The 24,903-nt window shown below is 43.1% G+C and overlaps 1 protein-coding gene across 1 annotated transcript in view; it reads right to left on the reverse strand.

The window, feature by feature from the left end:
- Positions 1-24,903, reverse strand: part of LOC141156598 (protein SSUH2 homolog) — a 101,305-nt gene that overhangs the window by 34,225 nt on the left and 42,177 nt on the right. Inside the window, exon 3 of the mRNA XM_073642796.1 lies at positions 19,247-19,329. Within this exon, the coding sequence (XP_073498897.1) occupies positions 19,247-19,317 (71 nt within the window). The 5' untranslated portion in view covers positions 19,318-19,329. The remainder of the gene's footprint in view (positions 1-19,246; positions 19,330-24,903) is intronic.

Consider the following 24,903-nt stretch of genomic DNA (forward strand, 5'->3'; position numbering starts at 1 on the left):
TACCGGGTACTGCGTGCCTGAAGAAAAGTTTACATGTACCGTGAGAAGAAGTCTCCCGCCAATTCCAGAGGGTCCCCGCCATCGGACGCCATCTCGGGTCGTTTCCCGCCGTTTGCCCGCCATCTGCAGCCTTTTCCCGCCATCCACGGAGTTTCCCGCCATTGGGAGACGGTTCCCGCCATCTGAGACGATTTCCCGCCCTGGCAGAGCGGACGCCATTATGGGCGTGCCAGAGGGTGGCAAGAGACGACCTCCCATCGTGGGCCTGGTCCCAGAAGAGCGCCAAAAGCGGAGACCGCCCCCACCAGCAAAGACTGCAATGATAGAGATGTCCATCAGAGCGAGGGGTTTGCCCCTGGAACTGACAATCACTAAGTGGCCCCGGGACCACCCTCAGTATGGGCGGATCAAGAACAAAAGAGAGAGGATGGGTGCAGCCTGGAGGAGTCTGGAGAGATCGCACCCGGAGATGGAGGGAGAGTCAGGCAGCACCGACCAAACACACAAAATACACAAAATACACAAAATACACACAAACACACAAAATATGCACTTACAGACAACATAGCAGAACACCAGGGAGAAAAGGAAGGTAAACAAAATAGGAGAGGACAAGGAATTCCACACAGGCAAAACACCAAGCAACAGTCACAGAACAATTCTCCAAAACGCCTCTACCGAACACCGAATCCTCCACTCCTCACTAGGCAGTACAAGACTTAACACTGGTAATCTAGATTGCCAGAGGCAAGTATATATAGGAGATGGGAGTGGCCATAACTGAACAGCTGAGATCATCCAAGCTAGGAAGCTTCAGAGAAACCAAGCTCAACAGATTAACCCCTGCACTGCTAACAGAAACCTGCAGCGTTTAATATGAAGAAGTGCTTCTGTTCAGTGCAGGAGTATGTGAAATCAGACAACGTGGTCTTCTGTCGCAGTAAACTCGTGACTGTACCCCCCTTCTAAGAGGGACCTCCAGAACCTCAGGGCCGGGTTTATCAGGGTGTGCCGTGTGAAAGACCGGATCAACCTGACCGCATGGACATCAGATGCTGGTATCCACATCCTCTCTTCAGAACTGTAACCCTTCCAGTGTACTAGATACTGAAGTGACCGATGAACTAAGCGAGAATCAACGATCTTTATCTATCTGAAACTCCAAATTCCCATCAACAATGAGGGGAGATGGAGGCAGTGGTGATGGTTCAGAGGATGTGACGTATTTTTTGACCAAAGACCGGTGAAACACATTATGAATACTAAAAGTAGGTGGCAAAGCAAGGCAGAATGCTACAGGATTGTTGACGGCCACAATCATGTAAGGACCGATGAACCTGGGACCCAGTTTCCAAGAAGGGACCTTTAAGTTAATGTTCCCTGAGAACAACCACACCAAGTCACCAACACACAGGTCTGGACCCACCACACATCTCCGATCAGCCACACTCTTATATTTGGACCCCATCTTCAAATTAATAAAAACCTCTTGCCACACAGCTGTAATAGATGATGAAAACCGTTCTTCTTCAGGTATTCATGAGGAGAGATTCCTATTAAATGACCTGAACTGAGGATGAAACCTGTAGGCCCTGAAGAACAAGAACTTACCAGTGAATTTGTGACAACGAGCTGGAGGTAAGTAAGTAACCCAATCCTCCTGATTCTCAAACACAAAACACCTAAGATAAGTCTCAAGATTCTGGCGATCAGTTTGCCCATTAGACTGTGGATGAAAAGCTGAGGAAAACAACAGATGCACCCCCAAATGAGCGCAAAAAGTTTTCCAGAACTTGTAAATAAATTGCAACCCTCAATCAGAAACAATATCGTTAGGAATCCGATGTAATCTCACGATTTGCGCCAAGGTCTTGGCGTTGGGTAAGGCTGGTAGCGGAATGAAATGAGACCTCTTACTGAATCTGTCCACCACCACCAAAATAACTGTATTATCTGCAGATATTGGTAAATCAGTAATGAAATCTACTGATAAATGAGTCCACGGTCTACTGGGAATTGCCAATGGTTGGAGAGACCCAGACGGACGAGTATGAGGGGTCTTAGAACGTGCACACACACTGCAGGCAGCTACATACTCCCGAACATCCTGATGCACCCCAGACCACCAAAAACGCCGGGTAAGGAGATCTGTGGTGGCTTTATTACCAGGATGTCCAGCCAAGACAGAATCATGATGTTCACTTAAAACTTTAAGACGGAGATTCATAGGTACGAACAGTTTACTTAATGGACAGGCAGCCGTGGCGCCCCCCTGAGCCTCTACGACCTCCTTCTCAAGATCAGAACCTATAGAAGCAATAACTTCTCCTTTCTGTAATATAGGAAGTGGTTCACAATGATCTCCTCCCCCAGAAATACAACAAGATAATGCATCCGCCGTAACATTCTTATCCCTGGCCTATACGTAATGAAAAATTTTAATCTGGCGAAGAATAGAGACCACCTTGTCTGTCTGGGCGTCAGACGCTTAGGATATTCTAAATACAATACATTTTTATCATCCGTGATTACCATGACCGGATGTACTGCCCCCTCCAGAAAACGCCACTCTTCAAAAGCCCACTTAATTGCCAAGAGTTCTTTGGTACCAATATCATAGTTTTTCTCAGTGGACAATAGTTTCTTAGAAAAATTTGCACACGGACGCCATTAACTAGGTAACGCACCCTGTGACAATGCAGCCCCCAATTCAGACGCGTCAACTTCTGCAGTAAATGGCTGAGTGACGTCAGGGTGTATAAGGATTGGCGCAGATGGAAAAACAGGTATCAAAAGCCTCCCGCCGATTCTCTATCTCCAAACCAATCACGTGTGTCTAATTGAGGACAATGTGCAATAATAAGCGATGATGTGCACACTGGGATTAATTCCAACTGACTAATGTGTACAGATTGCAATGATCTCTGATTACCAACCTAGCAAGTAAAAAAAAATACAATGCTGTTACCTAATGAAATAAAGCAATAATTATACATAGAAGAACAATATACACGTTTTTTTATTTTAATTTTTAGTATCCAACTCTGACTTTATCAAAAAGGGTCAGAGTGGATAGACTGCACGAATAGTACAGGGGATAAGTAAATATCATATTTTAATATATCCCAATAAAGGTTAATCTTAATATAGTTAATCCACCTTAGGCAGTAACATGAATTAATGTAGTGGACTTCAGGATGTGCAGTACATAGGTCCTCAATCAGTGAATTGTTCCATCATTTATTAGACCTTATTCATTTCAATGGCAGGGAATATGTCATCAAATCTGAATACAGAGAAGTGGCTGGAGGAAGCGAGAAATGTGTTCTTGGATAGAGACCTACCTACAGACACACATCTATGAATCAATGAATTTGGCTTTTAAAAAGCTTACCTTGTTATACAAAGATTATATATGGTCCTGGGGGGAAGTTCAGGGATTGCAAAATTATCTACAACATTAGATCGTCCCAAGAGGTCTGAAGATCAATATTGTCCCTAATCGAAGAGTGAGATCAGTAGTTCTGGTGGCAAAGTGGGAAAAGGAGGCCAAGGTAAGCTCTTTGAGGTTGAGCTTCATACTGAGTTTGGCAAGACACTAAAAGAAACTATAGAACAAATGAGGAAATTTTCTGCTGATGCAGAATTTGAGAAAAAAGAAAAAGTGTTAAAACTAAATATGGAAAAATTCACATCTTTTATTAAAGGGAGAACGCATCATCAATTTTTAAGCGACTTGGTAAACTTCAAAGAGAATAGGGCATACGACCTGCAAAATCTTATAGGGGGAGGAGGAGTTGATATCTCGTCCTCCCAGTGCGATACCTTAGATAGTGAAAGTGTGTGACGCTTGAAAGCCCTACCCTGGGAGATGGGGACTCTGAGCCGGGTCCTGTTGTTGTAGATGGGGGGTGCAGCCATGGCCCGGACCCACTCCGTGCTCAGGGCCGTCGCACTAAAAAGGATGGTATGGGCTTATCCGGGTTGAGTGGCTGATCTCGACTACGCCACCTGTGGCACCTGGTGAAGGCCACCAACGCTGCTGCAGCCCGCCGAGGCATGGTGTTATGGCAGCCGTCGTTGTTACTACTCCCCACAGGCAGAGCAAGGCCTCAGGGCAGAAGGACAGGAGGAAGGGGGTTGTAGTCCAGGAGGTCTGGTGTTGCGTAGTGCGGTGTAGTGCAGAATAAAGAGTTCGGAGGCCATAGGGGTTAACTTCCAGGGTTTTTTACTCACGTTGTAGAGTACAGCTGCAAGGCTTCTCCCTGCTCCTCGCGGAGTTCTGCGGTCACCAGAGACGGGGGGGGGGGGGGGGTCCGACAACCTCCGAGTAAGTCCAGTGTTCAATCAGGACCCCGCACCAGAGTGTTCCTAGACTTCAGACCGGGTCCCTTTCCTGTCTGTGTGTAGATAGGCCGGGTCTCCCTCTGAACTCCTCTCAGAAAAAGGGTACGGGTGGCAGCTCCGCTCCTTCCGTTACCCGATGGGATCCTCAGGGCCTACCGGGCTTTCCCGACCAGGACGTGGAGCAGCAAGGTCGGGTGTCGGGGGCCGGTACCCCTCTTGCAGCCGGAATCCCTCTGAATATATCAGGTTGGCGAGGACAGGTGGCATACACGGCTCCATCTGCATCCTCCCTGTGATCCATTTGCGGTGGAGCTACACTCTTAAGCTCTGGGCCTTCTTGATCATGGTCCTTGACCGGGCTGAGACATACATTATCTGCAGCCTGCCCCTCGACCCAAGGCCGAGGTATGAGGGGCCGTGTCCCCGTCCTCTGCAGGTCCACACAGGATCTACGCTCAGGGAGGATAGATCACGATGAGATAACGATCAAAGACCATCAAAAGAACCAAGAGCCTAGATGGCTGTGTATTAAATATGAAATTTACAGTGTCACTAAAATGTGAGTCCTCCACCCTCACCCACTAAATGGTTCCCCTATCTCTTGGTTCCCCAGTTTCCCGATAACCAGGAGGGCAGCACCTAGTGCATTCTAGCCCCCTCTGGTGGGAGAAGTGTGGTGTTGGATGTGAAGGAAGGGTCCTGACCATCACACTGTTCTTACCTCAGAGGAGGAACACTACACTCCATTAGAGAAGTGCAGCATCCCTGTGGCGGTCGAACCCTCGGGGGCGCCACAAAAGAACTCAAACTAACTTGGGAAGGGGCAACAGAACAAGAGGACAACCGGGGAAGAAATGTACATACGGAGAGAAGAAGGGGCAGGTTTGAGTATCATACAAGATCGAGGGACAACCAGCCATGCCCTGGAACAAGCCAGAGTTCTGGAGGTACCTCCTCAGGATCCTCTGCTTCCTTGCTTGCAAGGACCACCTCTAGCTTTGAGTACTCTTCATAGAGAGGAGGGAGTAGATAGGTGTTCAGGATATCGGGGTTACTTGTATGTTGAAGTGGGAGAATCTACTGTTATGTGTGAGATCAATCAGGCCAGTGGCGCAATCCCTAAAAAACAAACAATGAAAATAGCTAAGAATTGAGATGATATAGAAGTGGGAGAATGTACGAGATGGATCAGGCCAATGGGATAAATCCTGAAACATAAATAACTTAAACAGCCAGATTGAGGGTAGAAAAGGACCATTTAAACAGTGAGATACACAGACCCATTGGATTGGATACAGGGACTGAAGTTCAAAGACTCTTTCAAAATCTTCCATAAAGGGACCTATCAAACAAAGAGACTATTCGATTGTCCAGGTGATCGTCATTTGTTCCGACAACACGATATGACAATTTTGAATGGACAAAAGATGTGGCTTTATTCAAGAGGAAACTTCGATGGGCTAAGTTTATGAAACAGAGGGAACGTAATAAATGTAGAGATGCAGGTGTCTCACAACATGAACTATCAAATCTAAGGCTCTTGGAAGATCTATGGCGTGAGGGACAAGGAGGTTTAGTGGATGGTTCCTTTACAGACTTGAAATTAAAAAGCACTAAAACGCCGCCTACGTTTGACCCTAGCCACATAGATATCTTTGAGAAATTGGTTACAAAAGCTCTAGGGAATATTAAGGGGGAGAAGGTGAGGAACAACTTAGTAGCCCCCGAATTACAAGCCCTCCTGAATATGGAAAAGGATCAAGCAATTATAGTGAAGGCTTCAGACAAAGGAGGAAACATTGTAATTATGAGGTCCCAATTAGTGATGAGCGAGCATGTTCTCTTAACCCTTTCGGCGAGCATGCTCAGGTGCTCGCCAAGTATTTACGGCAAGCTTGGGTGTTATGTTTTAGTCACTGCGTGTCCATGATTTGCGACTGTTTGACAGCTTTAATACATGTGAGGAATTCCTAAGTGACAGGCATTCCTCACATGTATTAAAGTCGCCAAACAGTCGAGTCGCAAATCATGTGTGGCGCCCTTGCGGGTTCAGTCGCCACAGAGGTACTGCATCTCACCCAGAGGTGTGGGATACCACTCTCAGGTAAGGATGGACTACTGCCCGGGACCCACCCACTTGCATCCATTACACTCCACTTCAGAGGGCAGGGCGAGATTGCTCCTAAGGGAGAGCACAGTCCCTGGTCCCTAGCTGGAGGGTGGAACCATGTAGTGGGTGTGGGTGGAGGAAGTAGTTTAAGGGAGCACTTCAGAAGGAGAGTATAAAAAGGGGAGCCATCTTGAAAGGACAGATCAGTCTGAGAGGAGAAGTAGTGGGAGCAGGAGGAGAGGAGGAAGGAGCGGGCCTAGTTGAGAGGCCCAGGCTTCACTGAGGGAAGAGGATGGGAGCAGAGGAAGGCTCCAAGAGTGAAGGGATCCCAGGGGCACGGGAAGTGCGGATGCCACCCGTGCGCCCGAATCTATCAGGACGTGGAGGGATCAGGCCGCAGAGGGGACCGCCCCCTAAACTAGTGGAGAACTACACGGCTCAGCTAGGAAACCGGAGGCATCTGCATTTTCAGGGTGCAGTTGCTCACAGCCGCAGCTAAATCACCGAAAAGGTAGCCACACAGGATTCAGGGAACTGTAGGTTGCCCGCCAAGATCCGAGCTTACCGGCTTGGGACACTGGTTGCAAGGCGCAGGGCAGGAGGGTGAGAACCAGCGCAGGAAGACGACCGATGAAGGCACACAGAATGGGGTCCCGTTAAGTACTCCTGAAATACCTGAGGGATTGCTGAACCCCTTCCTTGGTGAACGCAGGACGACGTGGGAGGTCACATACCGGTACTGGTGACCTGGAGTCTAACAACTGTGAGTAAACCTTGAAGACTGCACTCCACTGTGTCCTAGCATTATTAGCTGCACCATCCCTTGCACTACACTGCACAACAACATCTACCTCATCTATAATCACCACAGCACCGCCCTGGAGCTTAGCTCTACCTGTGGAGAGCTGAACCAACTCTGCTGCATCACCAACAGCTCCAGAGGACCTGCTCCGCAGCGGCGGCTCCATAGAGCCGCATACCACAGCTGGCGTCACGAACACTATCTATAAAAACTATAAATCCCCTTTTATTGACAGCCCTGGGTCACGGACCGGGTCACCGCCACTGTGACATCCCCCAGCATCGACCGGCCCGCCTACTTAGTACCCCACGGCCCAGAGGGCGCATCACATGTGCATGGAGTGACTCAAACATAACACAGGACCACAAGGAAGATACTCTGAAAACACCCGAGCATGCTCGAAAATCTCAAGAAACGAGCATGCTCTCTCATCACTAGTACCAATATAAGCAAATATGTCTTGATCTGCTGTCAGACCGTGGGTGCTATGAGATATTGGAGCATGAGCCTACGAAAAAGTACCTACAAGAACTTGAGATGATCCTACTTAACCCCTTTACCCCCGAAGGCTGTTTGTACTTTAATAACCAGGCCAATTTTTACAATACTGACCACTGTCACTTTATGAGGTAATAACTCTGGAATGCTTCAACGGATCAGACTGATTCTGAGATTGGTTTTTGTGACATATTGTACTTCATGATAGTGGTAACATATCTTTGATATGACTTGTGTTTATTTGTGAAAAAAATCAGAAATTTGGCATAAATTTGGAAAATTTAGCAATTTTCAAACTTTGAATTTTCATGCCCTTAAATCAGGGAGGTATGTCACACAAAATAGATAATAAATAACATTTCTCACATGTCTACTTTACATCAGCACAATTTCGGACCAAACTTTCTTTCTGTTAGGAAGTTATAAGAGTTAAAAGTTAACCAGCGATTTCTAATTTTTCCAACAAAATTTACCAAACCATTTTTTTAGGGACCACATCACATTTGCAGTGACTTTGAGGGGCCTTTATGACAAAAAATACCCAAAAGTGACACCATTCTAAAAATTGCACCCCTCAAGGTGCTCACATTCAAGATGTTTATTAACCCTTCAAGTTCTTCAGAGGAATTTTTGGAATGTGGAAGAAAACAATGAACATTTAACTTTTTTTCACAAAAATGTTACTTTAGACCCACATTTTTTTATTTTCACAAGGGTAGCAGGAAAAAATGGACCCCAAAATGTGTTTCGAAAATTTCTCTTGAGCATGCCGTTACCCCATATGTGGGGGAAAACCACTGTTTGGGCACACGGCATGGCTCGGAAGGGAAGGAGCACCATTTGATGCCAGGTAGTGTTTGGGGAGCCTAAACAGTGGAAACCATTTTGGAAACTAGACCCCTTAAAGAACTTATCTAGTTATATACTGAGCACTTTGAACCCCCAAGTGTTTCACAAAAGTTTATAACATAGAGCCGTGAAAATAAAAAAAATCACTTTTTTTCCACAAAAATGATCTTTTAGCCCCAATTTTTTTATTTTCACAAGGGTAACAGGAGAAATTGGACCCCAAAAGTTGTTGTGCAATTTTTCCTGAATATGGAGATATACCATATGTGGGGGAAAACTATTGTTTGGTCACACGGCAGGGCTCGGAAATGAAGGAGTGACATTTTGGAATGCAGACTTTGACGGAATGGTTTGCGGGTGTCATATCGCGTTTGGAGAACCCCTGATGTGCATAAACAGTGGAAAACCCCCACAAGTGTCCCCATTTTGGAAACTAGACCCCTCAAGAAATTTATTTAGATGTGTGGTGACCCCCTTGAACCCACAGGTGCTTCACAGAATTTTACAACGTAATATATTTTTCCCACAAAAATGTTGTTTTAGCCCCCAATATTTTCATTTTCACAAAGATAGCAGGAGAAAATGGACCCCAAAATTTGTTATGCAATTTCTCCTGAGTACGCCGATACCCCCAGGTGCTTCAAAGAAGTTTATAACGTTGAGCCGTGTGAATAAAAAAATCTAATTTTTCCCACAAAAATGTTTTTAGCCCCAAATTTTGCATTTTCATAGGGGTAATAGGAAAAATTGCACCATACAATTTTTTGTGCAATTTCTCCTTAGTATGCAGATATCCCATATGTGGTCGAAAACTACTTTTGAGGCACAGTGCAAAGCTCAGAAGGGAAGAAGCTGGTTTGACGGTGCCATGTCACATTGGAAGAGCCCCTAAGGTGCCAGAACAGCAGAACCCCCCATAAGATACCCCACTTTACAAACTACGCCTCTCAATGAATTAATCTAGGGGTGCAGTGATCATGTTGACATCACATGTGCCTCACAGAATTTTACACCATTTGGCGGTGAAGAAAGAATAATTACATTTTTACCACCAAAGTTTTGTTTTAGCTCCAGATTTTACATTTTCACACTGAGAAATGGGTAAAAATGGCACCAAAATTTGTCACACAATTTCTGGTGAATGTAGAAATACCCCATATGTGGCTGTACAGTACTGCTTAGTTGCACAGCGAGACTTGGGAGGGACGAAGCGCTATTTGCCTCCTGGAGCGCAGATTTTCCTAGAGTAGTATGCAGACTCCATATACACAGCTTCTAAGTGCCAGAACAGCAGAATCCCCCTCAAGTGACCCCATTTTGGAAATTATACCCCTTTGAGAATTTATCTACAGGTGTGGTGAGGATTTTAACTACATGAGTGTTTTTCAGAAACAAGCAGCAGTGGATGTTGCTGAGTGAAAATTGCAAACTGCCGTTGCAGTGACCAGTACGTTGTGCCCAGCTGGATGGACCTGAGTGGGAATTTGCTTTTTTTGTGGATTGAGTCGAAGCTTTTATTGTGATCCAAAATGTTATTTAAAATGTTCCCATTTATCCTGTGCTCTACGCTGAGCACTGATATAGGGGTTAAATCTCCGAGTGACGTAATTCCTCGAGGGTTCCATTCACTACAATGAGATGAGGCAGCAGAGTTACTCTGGACTCCGCCTCGCATCTGTTTAGCGGTGTCCTTTTTTGCAGAGGTTCACAAAACTGTGGCCGACGGCACTTTTATGCACACCTAATAAAAAAATGGACACTGTGGGATCACAGGCCAGACGGCGTCCATGGTGTCTCCATCTGCTTCATTACAGGGACTCTTCCACCGGGGATTTCATCTGAATCACGTATTTCAGAGATTTACATGGAAACCCCGATGTAAGTGCTCAGCGCAGAGCGCAGGATAAATGTGAGCCAAGCCTTACTGCGATCTTTGGGAGGCAGAACGAACAAATTAGCAGGTGAAGAATTGGTTTTATTTATTTTTTACGCCGTTCCTCATGTGGTGTAAGTGATTAGATGACGTTATTCTTCGAGTCGGTGCAATTACAGCAATACCAGTTTTATATCGGGTTTTTATGTTTGGCAGCTGTCACACAATAAAATATGCTTTTTTTTTTGCATAGCCATATTTTGAGAGCTATAATTTTTCTATATTTCGGCCGACAGAGTCATGTAAGGGCTTTTTTTGTGGGACAAGTTGATCTTTTTATTGGTACCATTTTTGTCACGTGACATTTCTTAATTGCTTTCTATTCTGGTTTGTGGGAGGCAGAATAAACAAAAACCAGCAATTCAGGAATTGTTTTTTTTAATTTTTTTATGCCGTTACGCGTTTACTAAAATTGATAAGGCAGCATTATTCTTCGGGTCAGTATGTTTACAGCGGTACCCCATTTATAGCTTTTTTCATGTTTTGGCGCTTTTACACAAAAAAAACCTATTTTATAGAAAAAATAATTTTTTTGCATCGCTTAATTCTGAGAGCTATAACTTTTTTATTTTTAAGCTGATGGAGCTGTATGTCAGCTTGTTTTTTGTGGGACAAGGGGACGTTTTCAGCGGTACCATTTTTATTTACATTCGTCTTTTTGATCGCGTATTATTCCACTTTTTGTTCAGCGGTGTCAGGGAAACATTGAGAAATATTGAACATATTCTTTCTTTCCCTGAAGTACCCTCACCCCTCACTTCCACCTTTTGTCCCAAGACAAGAGTTAGCAATCGACCACTTGTCAGTGGAAAAGCTATCTCCGTGTAGATCTCAGCACAAAACCCCAATTAGCACACTCATAAGTAAGGCCTTGTACACAAATGCTGGCAAAATAGGTGTTACAACCTAATTGAAATGCTAGCATCTTTCTTCCTGGCAGACGCAGGGGGTGATTAAACGTAGGCTTGCAGTAGTTTGCGTGTAGCTGTTGAGGCTTGCTTCATGAGCTTCAAAGGGAAATCTATGGTCTTGCCAGCACCGATACGAAATATGGAATAACTGAAGTTCCATATTTCTGATAATAATGGGACCTATATTTTTAGTGGCAGGGTCAGCCAAGGAGCGATATGCTCATTTTTTCATAGTGCAAAAGCACCAGAATAGCAGACCGCAATGGCGCAATGTGTGGTCTCTAAATGAAGGTAAAATCATAATAGAAAATATGGTATCACTTTTGGGCTTCTGGGATCAACCAGCGATAAGTTATCCCACAAACCAGATTTTTACTACAAACATGAAGGGTGGAGCCGAGCCCACATGATGTCAGCAAAGGGGGGGTGTGGGCAAATCTCTCCCTTGAGCATAAAATAGTTTGCTGAGGTTGGAGATTTATTCATTGCCAGAGGGGTATAAGGACTATAAGCAACGGATCCTGTTCGATAAGAGTCTAATAAAATCGGGGAGCCCCTCCTCCACCTAAGTTGAATCGTCTCAGCGATTGTATAGTAAGTTTCCTCCTTTAATCCTTATTATTTTGTGTAACAGCTTATGCATTTTAATGTCTCCTTTGTAAAATCCTTGTATACAGTGGGTACGGAAAGTATTCAGACCCCTTTAAGTTTGTCACTCTTTGTTTCATTGCAGCCATTTGGTAAATTCTAAAAAGTTCATTTTTTTTCTCATTAAAGTACACTCTGCACCCCATCTTGACTGAAAAAAACAGAAATGTAGAAATTTTTACAAATTTATTAAAAAAGAAAAACTGAAATATCACATGGTCATAAGTATTCAGACCCTTTGCTCAGACACTTATATTTAAGTCACATGCTGTCCATTTCCTTGTGATTATCCTTGAGATGGTTCTACTCCTTCATTGGAGTCTAGTTGTGTTTAATTAAACTGATAGGACTTGATTTGGAAAGGCACACACCTGTCTATATAAGACCTCACAGCTCACAGTGCATGTCAGACCAAATGAGAATCATGAGCTAAAAGGAACTGCCCAAGGAGCTCAGAGACAGAATTGTGGCAAGGCTCAGATCTGGCCAAGGTTATAAAATAATTTCTGCATTACTTAAGGTTCCTAAGAGCACAGTGGCCTCCATAATCCTTAAATGGAAGAAGGATTTTTCAAGTTTTAAACGTTTTCTGTCGAATATCTTCGATGCTAATATGACATATTAAATATGGTTTTGTTCAGAATACAATTTTGCATTCTCTCCCTGTAATATTTTTAGCTTTTGAAGCAGTTTTGTCTGAAATTATTGCAACAATATGGGAATTGAAAGCACAACTAAATATTGTACATCTTCAGATCCAAAATTAGCCAATCACAGATGAGGTTCTTGTGACCAATCATAACCGGGATATGGCAGCCAATCACATTCCATTACATTGCATCACATCTGCTGCTTTGTTTGTTTGTTTTATCTGTTGGTCTATCTAGTGAATCATACTGTAGAGCTTTATGATGGGAGCCTTCAGATTTTTGTCAGCGGAGGATCGTGTGCGAGTTGTGGTGCTACATGAAGAGGGTTATACTGGCCCCCAGATCGCAAGGAAGATCGGCTGTAATCAGAGTACAGTCGTAAGAATTTTGCAGAAACATAAGCAGCTTGGAATTACCCAGGACAGGCCCTGATCTGGTCGGCCCAGAAAGTCAACTAAAAGGGAGGATAGAGTACTGATAAGAAAATCCCTTGCCAATCGAAAGCTCACCTCTCCTCAGCTTCTGCGAGAATGGCAAGAAAAGTGCAATATTGAGGTATCAACATCAACTGTTAGGACGAGATGTTTGGAAGCAGGATTGAGAGGGTGCAAGGCCTGAAAGAAGCCATTGATGACAGCCATACAAAGACAAAGGCGAAAACTATGGGCATTGAAATATTCAAAATGAAGGAAGGAGGAGTGGGAAAAAGTGCTATTTAGTGATGAAAGCACTTTTTGCATTTTAGGAAATGATGGCAAGTCTTATGTGAGAAGGTTTCCACATGAAGAGTACAAGCCAGAGCGTTTGAGCTTCTCTGTGAAACATCCGCTGAAAGTAATGGTCTGGGGCTGTATGGCAGCCAATGGTGTTGGAAGGCTTCATATTGTGGAGGGTATGGTTAATGCAAAAAAATACATAGACATCCTTAATAAGAAAATGCTGCCTTCTGCTCAACACCTATTTTCAGGGGATTTTATCTTCCAAGATGATAATGCTCCTTGTCACAGAGCTAAGACAGTAACGGAATGAAAAAAAAAGAACAAGGTGGCTACTATTGACTGGCCAGCCCAGTCCCCGGACCTCAATCCAATTGAAAATTTGTGGCACAAGGTATCAATAAAGATATCTAAAAAACAGCCAAGGACCAAGAGAGAGTTGATTGAGTCTCTGATACAGGCCTGGAACCACATCATCACTCGTGAACATCTGCAGAAGCTTGTTCACTCAATGCCACAGAGATGCAAGTTGGTGCTCAAGAGCAAAGGCTGGCCAATAACGTATTAGAAGCTAAAGATGCACTCAAAAGGCCCTTTTCAGGACTCTGAAATAAATAAGAAATAATAAATCTTAAAAAGTAAAATTTAAGTCTGTGTGAACTTGCATTGGAACTTAGAAACCTCTTTACCATTCTACACACTGTACTGGTGTAGGTATGGTTATGCTGTAAAAAAAATTATCAAAAATTTGCATACCATAACAATTTATACACTTGGGACATTCAAAAATGAGTATGGCATACAATGAGGGATTACAAAAACATATATGTTCCACCAGTTTCACTGTAGAGATGCAGAAGTATGAAATATATAGCTTTCTTCACGCCTATGCAGGACTTTTGAACACCTGTGTGTGTGTGTGTGTGTGTGTGTGTATATATATATATATATATATATATATATATATATATATATATATATATATATATATATATAATATATAATATATACACACACACACGGTGGGCCATTTAGATGGATACACCTAAATTAAATGGTAATGGTTGGTGATATCAACTTCCTGCTTGTGGCACATTAGTATATGGGAGTGGGAAAACTTTTCCAGATGGGGGGTGACCACGGCGGCCATTTTGAAGTCGGCCATTTTGGATCCAACTTTATTTTTTTCAATGGGAAAAGGGTCATGTGACACATCAAACTTATTGAGAATTTCATAAGAAAAACAATGGTGTGCTTGGTTTTAACGTAACTTTATTCTTTCATGAGTTTTTTACAAGTTTATGACCACTTATAAAATGTGTTCAAAGTGCTGCCCATTGTGTTGGATTGTCAATGCAACCCTCTTCTCCCACTCTTGACACACTGATAGCAACACCGCAAAAGAAATGCTAGCACAAGCTTCCAGTATCCGTTGTTTCAGATGCTGCACATCTCGTATCTTGATGGTATTGTGTGGTATATGGGGTACAAAGATAGTGGGGCCATTCTTCATCAATGGAAACCTCAATGCCACTGGATATCTGAAATTGCTACATGACGATGTGGTGCCCTCTTTATGCACTGAAGATGGCACGTTCCCTGAGTTTTTCCAACAAGATGGTGCACCACCACATTATGGGTGTCAGGTCCAAGCATTCCTACATGAACAGTTTCCTGGAAAATGGATTGGTCGTCGTGAGCCAGTTGAATGGCCACCAAGGTCTTCCGATCTGACCCCCTTAGACTTTTATGTTTGGGGTCATCTGAAGGCAATTGTCTATGCTGTGAAGATACGAGATGTGCAGCATCTGAAACATCGGATATTGGAAACCTGTGCTAGCATTTCTTCTGCGGTGTTGCTATCAGTGTGTCAAGAGTGGGAGAAGAGGGTAGCATTGACAATCCAACACAATGGGCAGCACTTTTTCATTTTTTTTTGCCCAGATTTAGGCTATGCATTTCTCCTTGTTAAAAAACATTCTGTTAGTTGCAGTCCACAGTTATAAGTTTGTATACATCTTTTTGAATCCTCTCTCTCTTCACTAGTATTAGCTATCCCTCCTAGCTTTGTGTCATCAGCAAATGTAATCAGTTTACCCTCAATTTCTTCATCTAAATCATTGCGAAGGATGTTTAATAACAAAGGGCCCAGGACAGAGCCTTGTGGTACCCCACTTGAGACATTTTTACAACTGGATGTGCAACCATTTATGACCATTCTTTGGGTCCGATCACTAAGCCAGTTATGAATCCACCTAACAGTTGCCTTGTCCATTCCATAGTTGGTCATTTTTTCAATAAGAATGGTATGATATACTTTGTCAAATGCTTTGCTAAAGTTGAGATATACTTTATCCACTGCTTTTCCCTGATCCACTCAGTCAGTGATTCTGTCATAGAAGGAAATTAAGTTAGTCTGACATGACTTATTAGTTACAAACCCATGCTGGCTCTGGTTAATCACTTCATTATCATAAAGGTACTTGGATGAATGTTGTTTAATAATTTGCTCAAAGATCTTTCCTGGTATAGAAGTCAGACTCACCGGCCTATAGTTCCCTGGGTCCACCTTCTTCCCCTTTTTGAAGATAGGGACAACATTTGCTCTTCTCCGATCTTCTGTGACTTCTGTTCTCCAAGAATCTTCAAAGATTATGGAGAGTGATTCAAAAATTTCCTCTGCCATCTCCTTCAGTACCCTAGCATGTAATTCATCTGGACCTGGAGACTTGAATTCATTTATGTTAGCTAAGTATTCCCTCACTATCTCTCTGTTTATAGATAGTGTGGACTCTTCTATTCCTTCAATATTACAGTGAAGTTCGGTCTTCTCAGCATTATTTTTTACCACGTTACCATTTTCATCCTGTAAAAATCCTATAGAATCTTTGACTTTTCTTTTACTTTCTTATTGCTTTTGACATGTCTTGTAAGCCTTAATTCATTATCAGCTTTAGTTAATCTGATGCGTGCCCTGCAGGTTCAGCAGACAGCAGTATATTCTTCTTTAGTTATGCCTCCCTCTTTCCATTTGATATTTCTTTCTTCCTTTTTAGCATGTGTTTAAGTTCTGTGTTCATCCTTCCTAGTTTCTTTAAATGCTTCATATTCTTCCCTCTTTTAGAGATAGCTAACGATTGTGCTTTCAGAATCTCATTTTTCTAAATGTCCCATCCTTCCTGGACATTTCTGTCCTTAAGGACATCCAGCCATTGGATCCCTCCTATACTCTTTCTGAGTCCCTTAAAATCTGCCTTTCTAAAATCTAACCTTGAAGTCTGACTCTTCACATGTCTTCCTCCTCTAGTTATCCATAATTCTATGATACCATGATCACTGCCTCCTGGGGTCCCAGCCACCCTTACCTCCTCAACCATTTCCTCCCTGTATATGAGGATTAGATCCAAGCTAGCAGATCCCCCTGTTCTCTCTTCTATCTTTTGGAAGATAAAGTTGTCAGCAAGAGAGGATGAGAATTTGCTGGACCTGTTACTTTTGCCTGAGAGAGATTCTCAACAAATGTCGGGATAGTTGAAATCTCCCATGATAACTTCTCCAAATTTTTTTGATAACTTGGCCATCTGATGCATAAAGAGTTCATCCATATCTTCAGCTTGCCCAGGTGGCCTGTAGTAAACGCCTATAATGGGGTCCTTTCCGTTCTTCTCTCCTTGTATTCTTACCCAAAAAGTTTCCATAGAACTCCCAGCCTCTGAAGCTTCAATCTGTAGAGATATACGCTTTTCTAGCATACAATGTGACACCTCCTCCCCGTTTATTAAGTCTGTTTCTTGCAGATAAGTCGTATCATTCTAGCCTTGTATTCCAATCATGTGTATCGGCCTAACAAGTTTCGGTGATGCCAATGACATCATATTCCTTTTCCTGTGTTAGTAGTTTCAATTCTCCTTGTTTGTTGACCATGCTTTGTGCATTTGTATAGAAACATCTTAGTTTGTGATCGGTTTCTCTCTCTCTCTAATATTTTTATTATTCTTATTCTTTTGTCTTTGTTCTTCCTTTCCACTTTTAATAGCAGAGCTCTCAATAGTATTTGTTCGCTGTATGACTTTCCCTGGCCTTTTGCTTCACTTCCCACAATGTTATAACTTAAAGCTCTCCTGATGCGTGTAGCAAGGCGACTTGCAAATATGTGTTTTCCAGACTTGGTAAGGTGCAGCCCATCTCTAGTAAGTAGTCCATCGTATAGGTAATTCACTCCATGATCCAGAAATACAAATCCTTGCTGACAGCACCATCACAGTAGCCAGTTGTTTACCTGTAGAATCTTGTTCCACTTTCTTGTTCCATGGCCATCCACTGGGAGGATGGATGAGAAGACCACCTGCGCTTCCAGCTCTTTCACATTTTTTTGCATAAGTCTTCAAAGTCACTGCAGATGGTTTCCAGGTCCTTTCTAGCGGTGTCGTTTGTCCCCACATGTATGAGCAGGAATGGGTAGGTCTGAAGAGTCCTGATATCCTGTCACACGTCTCTGATTTTTGCTGCTGGAAGACAGCACATTTCTCTTGAGGTTATGTCTGGTCTGCAGATAGCGGCCTCTGTTGCTCTCAACAGGGAGTCCCCCATGACCACCACTCTCCGTTTCTTCTTCACAACATTTTTCTTTCTCCATCCAAGAGGACTCCGAGTGCTTACAAGGTTGTTCTTTGCGGGCAAAGTCTTATCTTGCTGTATTTCTTCGTGGTTCTCCTGAATGAGAGCCTGGTACTGGTTCCTGAGCAGTATGGGTGCTGACTGCCTCTCGATCCTCCTGCTTCTCCTGGTCACATGCTTCCATTCCTCCGTTTCTTCAGGTGCACTACAAATGTCTTCTCTTTCTGTATTCTGAAGAGAAACCTGCTCTGTCTAAGAATTCCTCACCTCCCTTAATAATTTTCAATGTAGCTATTCTCTCTTCCGTGTGAATAATAGCGTGTATTAGGAATTCTTTTGTAGGGGAAAGTATTGAATCCTCAGTAAGGAAAATAAATCTGAAACTTAGTAGCTTCTAAAAATAATTTTTTTGAGTGCGTATCTAATTGAGGGCAAAGTGCAATAATAAGCGATGATGTGCACACTGGGATTAATTCCAACTGACTAATGTGTACAGATTGCAACTTTGTGTTAACACTTTGTGTTATTTTGAGTTTACATTTTGGGGCTTTGGACTCAATCACTAATTTTCCATTCAGTTATGGCCTGAAGTTACAATAGTTTCAACTTACAATTTTCGTTTCTGAAACAATATTGTAAATTGAGAGACAAATATGTAAAACAATTTGTCCATGTATAGAAAAAAAGAGTTTTGCACTAACGATGTGGTTGTTAACTTCCAAGCTGTAAACTCAGGGGCACTTTTGCCTAAGTTCAGACTAGTAAAACCAGTAAAAATCCAATGTAAAAAGTTAGAGATGCGCTAAGAAGTAAATCCAAAACTGAAAAATATAGAAATAATTGCAGCTTTCCATATGAATATAAACCAATAGAATATATAGGTAAAGGTTCCGAAAGCAATGCTTCTGGAGGGTTCTGGAGCAGTGCTTTCGGAACCTTTACCTATATATTCTATTGGTTTATATTCATATGGAATGCTACAATTATTTCTATATTTTTCAGTTTTGGATTTACTTCTTAGCGCATATCTAACTTTTGAAATATGTAAAACACAAAGCAGGAAAACAGGTAATGTGATCATAAAAAGTCAAAGATGTGACTAATAGCATTGTGAAGCATCAATTACTAGATGATGAGGATACAATGACAATAGAAGGAGACTCACATTGTTTTTCCATCTCCACTGCAGGTTATACACGATTCGCCTTGAAAGCTTTCACCAGAACCGGAGCACATTATGCAATCTCTCTGTGTGCAAAACATAGAGGAGAAGGGTTGGATCACAGACACCTTAGTTGGTTTGGTGTCTCGGTCTAGAGGTCTCCACCAATTGCTTTAAAGACTGTGTACAAGGGTGAGCTGCGGCATTTGTGTGTGCAGCCAGTGGTGTGCTGCCCATAGTGGCAAACCATGCGGCAGCTATCGGGCCTGTGAGCAAAGGTGTATCCAGTGGTGATTGACACCAGCTCCCTTACCCTCCAGAACCTCATCCATATGTCAACTGTTAAATAGAATTGTGCAACAGGGAACCGTTAGTTCTCTGCTGAGCCATTCATTATGTGTGTCTGAGACCCAGCACAGCAGGCACAATGACGTCTCGATTGTCTCAGTCTGCACACTGCACAAAGCAGCACATTAGGGGAAATGGTGCAAGGTGAGTCGTATTTTTAATGCTCTGTTGTGGCATCATACTGTGGGGTGGGCTGTGAAGTCATCAAACTGTATGGGGCGCTGTTGAGTCATCATACAGTGTGGGGTGCTGTGAGGTCATTATACTGATACTGTGTAGGGCTGTGGAGTCATCATACGGTGTGGGGTGCTGTGAGGTCATTATACTGTGTGGGGCTGTGGAGTCATCATACTGTGTGGTGGGCTGTGGAGTCATCATACTGTGTGGTGTCATCATACTGTGTAGGGCGCTGTGGAATCATCATGTGCTGTGGGGTCATCATACTGTGTGGAGTTATCATACTGTGTGGTGGGCTGTGGAGTCATCATACTGTGTGGGGTCATCATACTGTGTGGGGTCATCATACTGTGTGGAGTCATCATACTGTGTTGGAGGCTATGGGGTCATCATACTGTGTGGAGTCATCATACTGTGTTGGAGGCTATGGGGTCATCATACTGTGTGGGGTCATCATACTGTGTGGTGGGCTGTGGAGTCATCATACTGTGTTGGAGGCTATGGGGTCATCATACTGTGTGGAGTCATCATACTGTGTTGGAGGCTATGGGGTCATCATACTGTGTGGGAAGGTGTAGGGTAATTATTCTGTATAGGGGATTGTGGAGTCATCATACTGCGTAGGGATAAATATCTATATAAGCCCAAACTTAAAGGGGCACTTGTGAAAAACAAGATACCCAAAAAAGGAAGTAGAAAACTCCCAAGTTTAAAAAAATCTAGCAAATTTTATTACTTTAATCAGAACAATCCATACAAAAACACATAAAAAGAGAATGTGAGACACAGAAAAATACTCCCCCCTACTCCATCCAAAATCAGGTAATTTTACGTTACCTCAGAACTCAGGTACAGTTATCATAATAATACATATGTCTGAGTCTGTTTAGAATATAGAGGGTAGAGTACCAGTCTGTATACCTCAAAACAGACACAGATGGGTAGAAGAGCACAGGAAAATGCCTATGCATCAGGGTTGTAGTGAAGTATGACTATGCTTTAATATAGAGGTAACAATAAAACCAAAAATAGTTACAGTGGTGGCCAAAAGTATTGGCACCCATGCAATTTTGTCAGATAATACTCAGTTTCTTCCTGAAAATTATTGCAATTACAAATTCTTTGGTATTATTATCTTCATTTAATTTGCTTGCAAGGAAAAAACACAAAAGAGAATGAAGCAAAAATCAAATCATTGATTATTTCACTCAAAACTCCAAAAATGGGCCAGACAAAAGTATTGGCACCCTCAGTCTAATACTTGGTTGCACAACCTTTAGCCAAAATAACTGCGAACAACCGCTTCCGGCAACCATCAATGAGTTTCTTACAATGCTCTGCTGGAATTGTAGACCATTCTTCTTTGGCAAACTGCTCCAGGTCCCTGATATTTGAAGGGTGCCTTCTCCAAACTGCCATTTTGAGATCTCTCCACAGGTGTTCTATGGGATTCCGGTCTGGACTCATTGCTGGCTACCTTAGAAGTCTCCAGTGCTTTCTCTCAAACCATTTTATAATGCTTTTGGAAGTGTGTTTTGGGTCATTGTCCTGCTGGAAGACCCATGACCGCTGAGGGAGACCCAGCTTTCTCACACTGGACCCTACATTATGCTGCAAAATTTGTTGGTAGTCTTCAGACTTCATAATGCCATGCACACGGTCAAGCAGTCCAGTGCCAGAGGCAGCAAAGCAACCCCAAAACATCAGGGAACCTCCGCCATGTTTGACTGTAGGGACCGTGTTCTTTTCTTTGAATGCCTCTTTTTTTTTCTGTACACTCTGTTGATGCTTTTTCCCAAAAAGCTCTACTTTTGTCTCATCTGACCAGAGAACATTCTTCCAAAACGTTTTAGGCTTTCTCAGGTAAGTTTTGGCAAACTCCAGCCTGGCTTTTTTATGTCTCGGGGTAAGAAGTGGGGTCTTCCTGTGTATCCTACCATACAGTCCCTTTTCATTCAGACGCTGACGGATAGTACGGGTTGACACTGTTGTACCCTCGGACTGCAGGGCAGCTTGAACTTGTTTGGATGTTAGTCGAGGTTCTTTATCCACCATCCGCACAATCTTGCGTTGAAATCTCTCGTCAATTTTTCTTATCCGTCCACATCTAGGGAGGTTAGCCACAGTGCCATGGGCTTTACACTTCTTGATGACACTGCGCACGGAAGACACAGGAACATTCAGGTCTTTGGAGATGGACTGGTAGCCTTGAGATTGCTCATGCTTCCTCACAATTTGGTTTCTCAAGTCCTCAGACAGTTCTTTGGTCTTCTTTCTTTTCTCCATGCTCAATGTGGTACACACAAGGACACAGGACAGAGGTTGAGGCAACTTTAATCCATGTTAACTGGCTGCAAGTGTGATTTAGTTATTGCCAACACCTGTTAGGTGCCACAGGTAAGTTACAGGTGCTGTTAATTACACCAATTACAGAAGCATCACATGATTTTTCAAACAGTGCCAATACTTTTGTCCACCCCCTTTTTAGGTTTGGTGTGGAATTATATCCAATTTGGCTTTAGGACAATTCTTTTTGTGTTTTTTCATTGAAGACAAATTAAATGAAGATAATAATACCAAAGAATTTGTGATTGCAATCATTTTCAGGAAGAAACTGAGTATTATCTGACAGAATTGCAGGGGTGCCAATACTTTTGGCCACCACTGTACATAACAAGTCCAAGTAAATAACAACAGATAACATCGCATGAATAGGAGCAACTGGATGGATCTAGGAGGGCAGTGGGGTAGGACCCCAATGTGAATTCTGTGTAGGGTTCTTCCTCCTGGGATTTTTCTGTGTCTCACATTCTCTCTTTTATGTGTGTAGGTATGTGGGTGCTATAATACTGTGTGGGGACCTGTGGGGTCATCATACTGTGTGTAGGTATAACGTGCAAGGGGCTTTAGGGTCATCATACTGTGTAGGGCTGTGGGTCATCATACCGTGTGGTGGGCTGTGGGGACATCCTACTGTTTGGGGGGCTGTGAGGTCAACATACTGTGTGATGGGCTGGTGGGTCATCATACTGTGTAAGGATGTAGGGACTATCATACTGTGTGTAAAGATTTAGGGACTATCAAACTGTATGTAAGGATGTAAGGATGTAGGGACTATCATACTGTGTGTAAGGATGTAGGGACTATCATACTGTGTGGGAGGTTGTGGGGTCCTCATACTGTGTGAGAGGCTGTGGGATCATCATATTGTGTGGGAGGCAGTGGGGTCGTCCTACTGTGTATAGGGATGTAGGTGCTATCATACTGTGTGGTCATCATATTGTGTAAGGTTGTGGGCGATCATACAGTGTGGTGGACTGTGGGGGCATCAAACTATGTGGGGGCCTGTGAGGTCATCATACTGTTTAGGGCAATGTGGGATCATCATACTGTATGAGGGGCAGTCGGACGATTACAATTGTGCTCAAAAGTTTACATACCCCGGCAGAATTTTTCCTTTCTTGGCCTTGTTTCAAAGAATATGAACGATAACAAAAAAACTTTTCTCCACTCATGGTTATTGGTTGGGTGAAACCATTTATTGTCAAACTACTGTGTTTTCTCTTTTTAAATTTTAATGACAACCAAAAACATCCAAATGACCCTGATCAAAAGTTCACATACCCTGGTGATTTTGGGCTGATAACATGCACAGAATTTGACACAAATGGGTTTGAATGGCTACTAAAGGTAACATCTTCACCTGTAACCTGTTTGTTTGTAATCAGTGTGTGTGCATAAAAGCTGAGTGAGTTTCTGGGATCCAGACGAAGTCTTGCAATTTTGATCGAGCCACTGACGTTTCTGGATTGTGAGTCATGGGGAAAGCAAAAGAATTGTCAACGGATCTACGGGAAAAGGTAGTTGAACTGTATAACACAGGAAAGGGATACAAAGAAATATCCAAGGAATTGATAATGCCGGTTAGCAGCGTTCAAACTGTGATTAACAAATGGAAAATCTGTAGAAACCAAACCATGGTCAGGTAGACCAACAAAAATTTCGGCCACAGCTGCCAGGAAAATTGTTCGGGATGCAAAGAAAAACCCACAAATACCATCAGCTGAAATTCAGGACTCTCTAAAAGCTAGCGGTGTGGCTGTTTCCAGATGCACAATAAGGAGGCACTTGAAGAAAAATGGGCTGCATGGTCGAGTCGCCAGAAGAAAGCCATTACTGCACAAATGCCACAAAGTATCTCACCTACAATATGCCAAACAGCAGAGAGACAGACCTCAAAACTTCTGGAACAAGGTCATTTGGAGTGATAAGACCAAAATTTAACTTTTTGGCCACAACCATAAACGTTACATTTGGAGAGAGGTCAACAAGGCCCTATGATGAAAGGAACACCATTCCTACAGTAAAGCATGGAGGTGGATCGCTGATGTTTTGGGGATGTGTGAGCTACAAAGGCATAGGAAACTTGGTAAAAGTTGAAGGAAAGATAAATGCAGCAAATACTGGAGGCAAATTTGCGCTCATCAGCCCGGAAGCTGCGCATGGGACGTACTTAGACTTTCTAACATGACAACGATCCAAAACACAAGGCCACGTCAACCTGTCATTGGCTTCAGCAGAACAAAGTGAAGGTTCTGGAGTGGCCATCTCAGTCTCTGTGCGTGTGGGGGTGAACTCACTGTGGGGGTATTATGCTGTGTGTAGGGGTATTTTTTGTTGCATTATATTCTATAAGGGCCATGAAAATGGTTTTGTAATGGGTGAAATCACTAAGGGGCTTCATTGAGGACACAATTACTGTATAAGTGCTGCAATACATATCCCTCTGTCCATTTTTAGAAGTTGGGGGTATGATCACGCCTCAGCAGACAGTATCACACAGGATAGGATTAGATACACAGCTCAGCAGACAGTATCTCACAGGATAGGATTAGATACACGGCTCAGCAGACAGTATCACACAGGATAGGATTAGATACACGGCTCAGAAGACAGTATCACACAGGAGAGGATTAGATACACGGCTCAGAAGACAGTATCCCACAGGATAGGATTAGATACTCAGCTCAGCAGACAGTATGACAAAGGATAGGATTAGATACTCAGCTCAGCAGACAGTATCACACAGGATAGGATTAGATACACGGCTCAGCAGACAGTATCACACAGGAGAG

Source organism: Phyllobates terribilis, unplaced genomic scaffold, assembly GCF_046119375.1.
Source record: "Phyllobates terribilis strain yellow unplaced genomic scaffold, ASM4611937v1 Scaffold_8__6_contigs__length_399053987, whole genome shotgun sequence".
Taxonomy (NCBI): domain Eukaryota; kingdom Metazoa; phylum Chordata; class Amphibia; order Anura; family Dendrobatidae; genus Phyllobates; species Phyllobates terribilis.